At 49.8% G+C, this 10,215-nt stretch overlaps 1 protein-coding gene across 3 annotated transcripts in view; it reads left to right on the top strand.

The window, feature by feature from the left end:
* Positions 1–4,720: 4,720 nt before the first annotated feature.
* The window catches only part of FGFRL1 (fibroblast growth factor receptor like 1), a 176,548-nt gene continuing 171,053 nt past the window's right edge, over positions 4,721–10,215 (top strand). Inside the window, exons 1-2 of one of the 3 annotated variants that reach the window (XM_069856515.1) lie at positions 4,721–4,795; positions 5,859–5,971. In XM_069856515.1, coding sequence (XP_069712616.1) covers positions 5,911–5,971 — 61 coding nt within the window. In that variant the 5' untranslated portion in view covers positions 4,721–4,795; positions 5,859–5,910. Of the gene's footprint in view, positions 4,796–5,435; positions 5,482–5,603; positions 5,730–5,858; positions 5,972–10,215 lie in introns of those variants that run through there. The other 2 variants (XM_069856517.1, XM_069856514.1) reach the window with 2 other exon arrangements.

Raw genomic sequence — 10,215 nt, 5'->3', positions numbered from 1 at the left:
GCTTTATCAGAACTGCCCCGTTAATCATGTTACTACTTACCTTTCCCATGTCCAGAGTGATCCCCTCAGCCAGGCATCCTAGGCGGATGCTCCGTCTGACCCCCGGTGGCTGCTCCCCCCGGTAACCTGAGGAGAGCTGCAGAAATGGGGCGGAGGACGGAGGGAATGCGCCTAATCCTGGCCGTGCCCTTCCATCACCTTCACGTGCTCTGTCAGCTGCGTCCAGCCACCCGGTCCTGCACACCCTCTGCCCCTGTGGCATGTCCCTGTGGACGGGTGCCACGGGGCCTCGTGCTCCTGCAAGGCGTCGTTGCCAACCCAAGTGGCTTGGGTGGCCTCAGCCCCGCTCCTGGGATGCTGGGTGTGATGGGGAAATTCAACCGCATGGCTATTGCCTGCAGGTTGAGACGCTCCTTGAAGAGCGTCGGGAATTACAGCCTGGAGGTGCTGTGTCTCCCACATCATCTGTAGGGGAAAAGAAAAGGCAAAACAATGAAGATGGAAGGGATAAAATGGGGGAAAACAAAGTTCTGTGACAATGGAAGTGAGTAGCTCCTGAGAGAAAAGAGGTAAGAAAGCTGGAAAAAGGCCAAGATGTGGTTTTGGAGACATGAGGAAAGTAATTCTGGGGATGGATGTTCACTAGACCATCACAGCTATGCAAAATCTGGAAAGCCATGGTCTGGAAACAGGGCTTTGGGGACAACTGGGATACAAATGGACTGTTAGCCTACTTCTCAAACCACACAGAGACATGTACTTCGTTGCTTAGCATTCGGTTTTGTTTGTCAGCTCCAGAAAGCTGTTTTCCCACAGCCCTGTCTCAGGACTGTGGGGTGCAGAAGCAAACTGGGGCTGTTGACTTTCAGACTACTCAATCATCCTGCAAATTACAGCCAGCCCAGAAAAACACAGCTCTGCCTGTTTCCTTATTTAGGTAGAAGTGTTGGGAAAATGAGATTTTATTTCTGATAAACTAGGAGCTGTTTCAGGAATATTAATTGTTTTGTTTTATCAATGTTTTACATTTATTCCTCCACTGTTCTGTTGGGAATGACGTGGATGAAGTCAACAGCACAGTTCCAGGCTGTCTTTCAGGCACTCCCAAGCCTCTGCAAAAAAAAAGAAAAAAAATAAATTGTGCAGACATTTTGGAGTCAGTAGGAGTTGTTTTCTGGTTATTTTAGCCTGGGGTATGGAAGCTGTGGGCTCCATTCCCTGCCCCGTGTAATCCCTTTGCAACATCACTTGGAGCCAGATTCTTAAAAAGCTTCACAATGCCTAATGACAGAGGCTTAAAGGGGATCTGAAGGTGTTTAGGCACCTGGATGCTTTTCAGAATCTTGTATACCACCTCTGTAATCCTCCATCTCCCAGAACTTCCCACAGGTGAAAGGCTGCAGGAGGGATTTTGTTGCTTTATAGGTGTCTTGGAGGAATATGTGCAGTCTGGGATACGTTGGAGCCCACAAAGGCACATGTGGGATTTTTAGTAAGGAAGTGAGGATGGAAGAAGTGGATACATCAGAGGATTTTTTTCTTCTGTGTCCAGCCACTTGGTGCTCATCTTGGGCACAGCCTGGGCTGGAAGAAGGTCTGCCTTCTTCCAGGCAGGAGCTGATTCAGACCCAGGCTGTGTTGAGAAAGTCCCAGTGAAGCTGGGAACTAAACCTCAGCCTCACTGCATGACCCAGAAAAATGAGATGGTGAGGAGGAGCTATTCGGTCGGGTCCCTCTAACCTGGTAGGAAACCCACCCATGACGGGCAGGCATTCTGCATCTGAGCCAGCACTGAGTCTGCTTTGGACTTCAGTCTCAATAGGAACAGAAGGTCATGTAAATAGTTTTGGGGCTGGATATTAGACGGTGATGTCCTTGAGACAAAGACCTTGACTCCTTTGTGGTGAAATGGCTGAGAAATGTTACAAAGACGTGCCTTACACATCATCCCTTGCAATGCAGTGGGTGGTTGAGCTCTCATTCTGGCACAAGTTGGAGTGATTTTATCAGAATCCATAGCATGAATATGACCATGTAGGTCAAGTCCTGAAGGTTTGCCTCAGTCAACACTGTCTTTGAAGTCAATGAGGCTAAAATTATTGCCTGATAGTAGGAGCAGTCCATCTGGGATTTCTCAGATGAATGAACTTTAATAATAAAAACGATGATATAAATATGTAAAATATAAAAACAATATTGTCGGCTACTTTGTTTGTTTCTTGTTCAGGGACTTCATATGTTTAGTCTTGAATGTTTTTCACAGTGATTTTGTACATCAAGATTTAATGTTGTCAGGAACCATTGAGTAAAAATATTCAGTATAATAATAAAAAGAGAGGGTGTGATTTCATAATCCTAACAAAACAGATATGATGGATGTTCAAACTAATTCTTGGCTTGGGTTTAGGCCTTCATGCTGGAGCATATAAAAAAAAGAGATCTAATAAGCAATAACATCAATAGTAACAATGGTTCTCCCTGGAGAGAGGCAGCTTTTTTTCTTGTCATTTGTTTAGTTTGTTTGGTGAATTCTGCCAGGTTGGTTTTAATCCTGTGTGGAGAGTAATTTGATGTAAGAGCAGATGCATCAGCAGGTCCTGTTTAAAAGTAAATAGTAAATAATTGTAACAGTTAATTTAAGGAACAGACATCTCCATAGTTTATTTTCCAGTTGGTTTAGCTTAGTTCAATCTCTTCTGGCATAATTTGCATCCAAGACAAGAGATCAAACCAGCGCAGCCGGGGTGGGATATCGCCCACCCGAATGTGTCGCTGTGGCACATCCCCAGTACCCCGTGGCTGTAGGGACCCCAACCTCTCCCTTGAGCCTCTGCTGTGGGTTTTCACAGACGGGGCTCTATCCTTGCCTTAAGAAGAGGGGTGGTTTGTCAGGGATGGGTTGTGGGGTGAGTGAAGGGGCTGCGGGGCTGGTGGTCTCTAGGCTTTTGGGGGCTACGTGGGGTCCAGGGGGTACTGGGGGAGGGATGCTCCAGGGCACAGGCTGGCACGGGTGCTCGGGGAGGGCTGAGAAGTACAAGAAGGTATGGGAGGGAGAGTTTTAAAAGGTTATAGGGTTACGTGGGGTCCAGGGGGTACCGGGGGAGGTATGCTCTGGGGCACAGGCTAGCACTGCTGCTCCGAGGGGTTGAGAAGCACAAGAAGGGATGGGAAGGAGAGTTCGAAAAGGTTATAGGGCTACACGGGGCCCAGGGGGTACCAGGGGAGGGAAGCTCCAGAGTCCAGGGCTGGCACTGCTGCTCCGGGGGGGCTGCGAAGTGCAAGAAGTGATGGAAGGGAGAGTTTTAAAAGGTTATAGGGCTACGTGGGGTCCAGAGGGTAACGGGGGAGGGACGTTCAGAGTCCAGGGCTGGCACTGCTGCTTCGGGGGAGTTGAGAAGCGCAAGAAGTGATAGGGGGGAGACCTGTAAAATGTTAAGGGGGCTACGTGGGGTCCAGAGGAGGGATGCTCCGAGGCACAGGGTGGCACCGCTGCTCGGGGGGGGTGGGGGTGGGGAGCTGAGAAGCACAAGAAGGAATAGGGGGAAGAGTTTTAAAAGGTTATACAGGGCTATGTGGGCTCCAGAGGAGGGATGCTCCGGAGTCCAGGGCTGGCACTGCTGCTCCGGGGGGGTTGAGAAGCGCAAGAAGGTATAGGGGGGAGAGCTGGAAAAGGTTAAGGGGGCTACGTGGGGTCCAGAGGAGGGATGCTCCGAGGCACAGGCTGGCACTGCTGCTCCGGGGGGGTTGAGAAGCGCAAGAAGGTATGGGGGGGGGAGAGCTGGAAAAGGTTAAGGAGGCTACGTGGGGTCCAGAGAAGGGATGCTCCGGGGCACAGCGGGGTCCAGGGCTGGCACTGCTGCTCCGGGGGGTTAAGAAGGGCAAGAAGGTATTGGGGGGGGAGAGCTTTAAAAGATTAAGGGGGCTGCGTGGGGTCCAGAGGGTGCCAGGGGAGGGATGCTCCGTGTCACCGCTGCGCAGGGGTGGGGGTGGGGGGGGGGCTGGCGAAGCGCAAGAAGGGATGGAGGGGTTGGTGGCCGCAGAGGGCTGGGTGGCGGCTCCTCCAGCGCCCCGAGCCGCCCTCGCAGCCCCCGCAAAGGGTTAAGGGGAGCGGCGGGTGGGAGCGGGCGGCGGGGAGGGCGGGGGCTGCCGGCGATTGGTGCGAAGTTGGGAGCGGGGCGGCACCTCCCGGGCGGCTCAGCCCCCACCGCCACAAAGCCCTGCAGGGAAAGTTGCTTTATCGCTTGTTTCTCTCGCCCCGGCTCTCCACCCCCACCCCCCCCCCCCGCCCCAAAACCTCCCTTTACCTCCCCCTCCCCCCCCCTTCCCCTCCCCTCCCCTTCCCCAGCCCCTTTCCCCTCCTCCCCTCGCTCCTTAAACGGGATTCCGGCTGGGGCGGCATCACCGGGCATCCCGGAGCCCCGGCGGGTCTGGCAGGTCCCCGCTGTCCCTCCCCGCGCACACACACACGCTCAGCCCGAGCCGGGAAGCTGGAAAAACAATTTACAAGATTCCCCCGCCGCCCCCCGCCCTCCTCTTTTGCTTTAGCTTCTTGCCCCTAGCGGAAAAAAAAAAAAAAAGAAAAACAAACAAAAAGCCAAACAAATCGCCCCTGGGTTGAAAAAAGGGAGGCTGTTGAAAAGCCGGTGGTGAAGGGGGAGAGCTGCTCGGAGGGGAGGGCAGCCCCGAGGCGGAGGGCAGCGCCCCGGGGGGGATGCGGGCGCCGCGGCGGGGATGGAGCGGCGAGCGGCGGGGACGGGCGGCAGCGCTCGCTGAGGGAGCCCCGGCGGCGGCCGAGGTAAGTGCCCCCGGCCGGGAGAAACCCCCTCTGGGGGCGGGGGAGGGGACGCGGCTGGGAAGCGCCGGGGTTACCCCGAAGCTTTGCCCCCCCCCCCCCCCCCCCCATTTCCATCCTCTCGACCCCGATGCTCGGCAGCCTGCATCCCGGTACCCGGCGGGGCGTGGGGAGGGGGGTGGTGGGGAAGCCCCCTTTGTGCATCACACAAACAAACGGCGAACCCAATCTCTATTTATTTATTTTTTTCCGCTCCTTCTGCCCTCCGAGCCGGCTCCCCGCTGCAAAATCGGGGAGCGAGCAGCGGGGCGCCCGTGTTTTTGCTCGGCTGGATGCTGCACGCGGGTTGCTGCGTGTCCCGGGGGCGTTTAAAGCGGGGAAGTTGACAAGGGTGAGGAATCCAGACGGTGTTTAGAGAGTGAGAGTTTGAGGAGGAGACCGGGGTGTAATTAATGTAAACCTGATCTGCCCCGGGTTCGCAGGGAAGGCATCTCCGAGGACCTGGATTACGAGGTTTCGCTTAGGGACGCACCTTGGGAGCGCTCGGGGGCGACTGGGGCTTGGGAAGGGGACGGGGAGGAGGGATCGGGGCTGTTGAGAGGTGGAGGAAGGCTCGGACCCGGGGCTGAGCCCGTCTGAGGGGCATTGGAGCAGCAACACAAAGTTTTTCTGGGCTGCTGATGGGAGAGGTAACATTCCTCCTCCTCCCCCTTCCCCAAGTTCCTCCGCAAATTGTTAACCTGAAATCTTGTTTTATGGCCACTCGCTAGCGTTTTGTTTGCCTTCCAGACTGGTTCTGTACAGGACACCAAAGAATTATGCATTAACTGTAAACTTAGAGGAGCTTGCTGGCCTCAGTGGGTTCTTGATTTATATCAGGCTAAAGCAGAGAGGAGGGCAAAGTTTTACTTGCTGAGCGCCAAGGAATGAATTACAAGTACGTTGCTCTTTCGTTTACTGTCTCTGCTCTTGAGTCTTTGCGTAGGTTTTAAAACTCTCCAAAGTTGTGAGTTGTTCTGGTGCTTTTCCCCAGTAATTATTTTGCTCTCCTTTTTCCTGCCCCCAGGTCTGAGAGGACGATAGCTCGTACAACGACACAGAGCGATCTGGTTTTCAAAATGGAATTGCAGCTCGCGCTCCTTTTCGCAGGGATAGTTGCATTTTCGGACTCGGCAAGAGGTAAGGAGACCGCGCCGAACTCTGCCGCTCGCGCTCTTCCCTCTGCTCCGCTGGGCTCGTGCTCCACAAACACCCACGGTGCTCTCGGAGGGACCTCATAGTTGAGCTGCTGGTGGTGTGAACTAGTCTCCCGCATGTTTCTTATCGGCTCGGGGGTGCAGGCTTGTGCCCATGTGTGGTGGCTCCTTACCTGTGTGTTTTCAGGCCATCGGTTTGGATGGAGCGCAGTCGCTCTGCGTTTCCTGAGGTCTCTTAGGCACAGGTGAACTTCCAGGGGCTTTTCTTGTGTGTGCGTAAAAATAGACAATTTTAAAGAGAAGCGACTGCATTCCTCCGTGGATCAGAAATACCTCTCCCCTCCTGTAATCCCTGGAGCCTCTGCCCTGTATGTTCCCGCTAGCAAACTAAACAAACACATCCATTAACTTCCTCGGTGACAGACAAATGACAGTTCCCAACAGCGAGAGCGTATGTTAGCGCTGGAGCTCCAGCAGTTGATCAGATTTCAATAACCAGGTTATCCTACCAGAGGCAAATTGAAATACGTTGACCTGGGACTGACAGAGCGGGCCTGGAGAACAAGAAGTTTCTTTATGGGAAGGTGATTTAGGCAAAGGATGAGAGTGGAAGGAGCATTGGCTTTACCTCCTCGCTCGCCTCTGTTGTACCTTGGTGGGTGCTGTCCTTGGAAACCCTGAATGAGAAACCAAGCTTTCAGCTCCCCCGGCTCTGGTCACCAAGGAGGGGCTGCATTGTTCCAGGAGAATGGGGGTATGGCTTTAGGATGCAGATTGCTCCAGCTGCAATTCCCAACAGTATTGGAGTTGCATGAACTGTTGAAAGAACTTTAAATCGCACGGTGCCACGGAGTTGTGAATTAAAAGGTTTAAAGATGCCCTTTGCTTGGACTGTAACTTGCCAAAAATAAACCTTGGGGGTAAGGGTGGAAAGGAGAGGGAGAGTATTACTCTAAAAGCCCAAAGTTTGGTTAATGCATTGCTTTTTTTTTTTTTTTTTTTTTTATTTCTTGGCATTGGCTCCCAAGCAAATATTTTATGGAGGCAAAAGCACTGTAAAATGATTTGGCTGGGAGCTGAATGAAAAGGAAAACAGTATATAGGCTGTAAGTCCTGCAAGTCTGAATTCCAGGCAAGGTTTACAATGGAGACACAGTTTAAGCTGTAGGCAATGGGCAGCAGTGTATGAATTAAAATGACCTCATGGATGTATATTATTGCAATGGACCTGAGAAGTTAGTGGAGTTCCGGAAAAGATCTGAAGTGGGCAGGAGAAGACAAAAAGATTTTTGTCTCTGTTGTGAGCTGAGTATTGGCTGCTTTACTGGTTGACTGTTTAAATTTGGTTTGCACTTGTCTTGCTTGTATTCTTTTATTGCCCCTGGAAAATGAAGTGCTGTAGGCTGTTGTTGTGTAAAGAAGTGACAGAAAATTAATAGTGCTAATTTCAGAACATCGTTGTTTTTCCTACGGAAGGGTCTTTTTAATTTAACTTTAATAGGATTATATTGGTAATTGGGTTATATGAACTATTTTCAGAGCTGGAAATATATGTCCTGCTAGTGGATGGAGAGATGGTCCTGTTTATTTAAAATGACGTAGAAATAGACTTTAAAAAACAGGACTAAACCCATGCAAGATGTCATTCATTCATGTGCTGATACCAACACAGGGAATGTGAAGAAGAAAAAGGTGTCATTGCTTTAAAAATACAGACAAAATCCTCACATTTAAATCCTGCTTTGGACCTCTTTAAGGTTGAGAGTATTTTTGATAGTGTAGGATCTAGATGGAAGACTGAACTTGTAAGCAAGCAGAGGTAAGACACTTGTGAGCATGTTGCAACCTTATTTTGTGCTGTCAAAATCTCCAATTATTACATGTTTACATTGGGTCAATTTCAGATTCTTGGAAAAATGTGCCCGATTGTTAACGTTCCCGTGGATTTTTTCCGAATGTATCATACAGTGGGTTTGACCACTGGAGATGTATAAATGTTACCTGTTTCAGTTACTTGGGTTTTATAGATGTTCCTTTGGCTGAATCTCAGCCTGAGGTTGCAAGGCTTTACTCCGGAGGAAGAAGAGCTCTTTGTTTTGGCCAAAATGCATTTAATATCGGTATCCTGATGGCACATTAGACGTGTGTGGCCCAAAGCGTGCCAGTACCTCCTAATCTGAGGCATCAGAAGTTAAATAGGTGCTTGCTGGCTTGCAATCAAGCGAGGAAGGTTGCTGAGGAGGCTCGGTGTGAAAGTGCTGGTCCTCCTCTTCTGCTCATATTAGGCAAAAGTAGCTTATGCTGGAATTAGGATGTTAATTTGGAGCTGGCTGATCGCATGCCCTGTGTTCAGGGAAGGGCTGTGCCAAAGTGCATTTGCACAAGGGGGCAGAGTTAAGTTGCCCACGCGCTCCGGCTTTGATATTTCCTGACAGTTGAGTGCTCAGCTGCAATCTTGCATTAAATATTATGTTGTATTATTTCTACATCTTTATTTAGGTGATGCCTTTTAAGGTGAAGGGACTTGCATGGATGGCTTATTGAGCTAATGCGTCAACATTTCCTCCCCCAGCAAATGGGGGCATTTTTCCAGGTTCGGAGTTATGCATACTGGCTCTGTCCCTTCTTGTGACCCAGCGTGCCACATCACTGAGGTAGAAAACACTGCAAAAAAAGGTGTTATCTTAGGAATCTAACATAAACTCTTAAGAAAGAGGCAATACGTTCAAAGCGTCCACCCAAAGCAGACAGCAGATATAATTTTAGAGTTTCAGGTACAGAACTCGGCATGTCTGAGGAGATGAAGGGTAAGGTAGCTCTGGCTAACCAATGCTTTTGAGGCTGAAATTTCAAGACTTTGGCTAAAAGCTTGTCTACATCCACAAATGCACTGGAATAACCCTTCCAAAAAACTTAATCTGGAATAACTCCCCCAGTGATCAATCTTCTGCTGTGCTAAGGATCTCCTGGTAGGAGTGTGTATCAAAAAAGTCTTCCTTGGGAGCTATTTAGGTAAATATCCAAGCCCCTTCCTTCCCGTGTGGGTGAAGACAAGAACTTGTGTGCACTAAATACGTTCTTTGAGCGCAAAACCGGTGTGCTGTGGTTTTCTAAGAGGGACTGTGCCTTCCGGCTGGCCGCCAACGTGTAGGATGGCAGCTTCAGCCCGGTTGCCAGCTGCACTGGATAGTATCAACCCTGAACCTGGGATAATAGTGGAGGTCCGGTGGCTCATCCCTCGTGTCACTCCATTCCTGTTCTCTCCAAGCAGCCCTTTACTGGGCATGAAAGTCCTCAACGTCCTGCCCTGGCCCTCCTCCGCGGGGACGAATGCCATCTTGGGTCACTAACCTTTAGTGACTATGTCCTACAGCAATGTAGCTCCTACCACTCCACACCTCCGGTCGGATACAGGTAATACAATCTGATATTTTCCTGCCTATATTATCTCAGTGACACACAACGCAATATTTGTTCCAAATCTGTCAAGTTGCCATCCTATTCGTGTTGGTGACCGTATATGGTAACAATGGGATGTGCTTGGCTTGGTCGCGTGGCTTAAACAAGATTTCGTATGGTATGTTTAGAAGTTTTTGGTAAGAGCAGTAACAACCCTCTGTTGGCGAGTAAGCTGATATTCTACTGGAAACTAATTAGTTTGGATGTTGATTTCATTTTCAGTGCATTGCGTAGGGAGGGGAAGAGCGGGACCTTAATTGCTTTCTACTCTGGCACTTCTCTTTGTGACGCTTGGCTTGCAGAACTGGTTGATGCCTGTTTTACTGGGAATTTGCTGGTGGGACCATGTCAAAATTCAAGCAAGTTTTGTGCAGAAGTATTGTTTTGTGCCATTTTTGTGCCTCTGAATGCTGGAGAAAGGGCATTAGGATGCTGGAAGGTTTTATTTCTTGGGAGATTAGTTCTTCATTCTGGGGAACGTATTTATTATTCTGTAACTTTGGGGTTTATAAGAGTAAATGGTAATAAATGTTTAAAAGATAAATAATTATAATAAAAGAGAGATAGTTGTTGGCATCTGTTTTGTTCCTTTATTCTTGTTGAGTGGTTGTTGCCAGATATAACCATTAGGTCATTTCTCACTTGTGAAAGAGAAGCGTGTTCAGATCTACAGCCTGATTCAGATTTTATGTAACTCACTGCACATCTCCTGGTTAAGTTTGGGGCATTTTTTTTGATCATGCTTTTGGGGAACTTACTCATGAATAA

Source organism: Phaenicophaeus curvirostris, chromosome 4 (genome assembly GCF_032191515.1).
Source record: "Phaenicophaeus curvirostris isolate KB17595 chromosome 4, BPBGC_Pcur_1.0, whole genome shotgun sequence".
NCBI lineage: Eukaryota > Metazoa > Chordata > Aves > Cuculiformes > Cuculidae > Phaenicophaeus > Phaenicophaeus curvirostris.
This window is presented reverse-complemented; position numbering and strand designations above follow the sequence as displayed.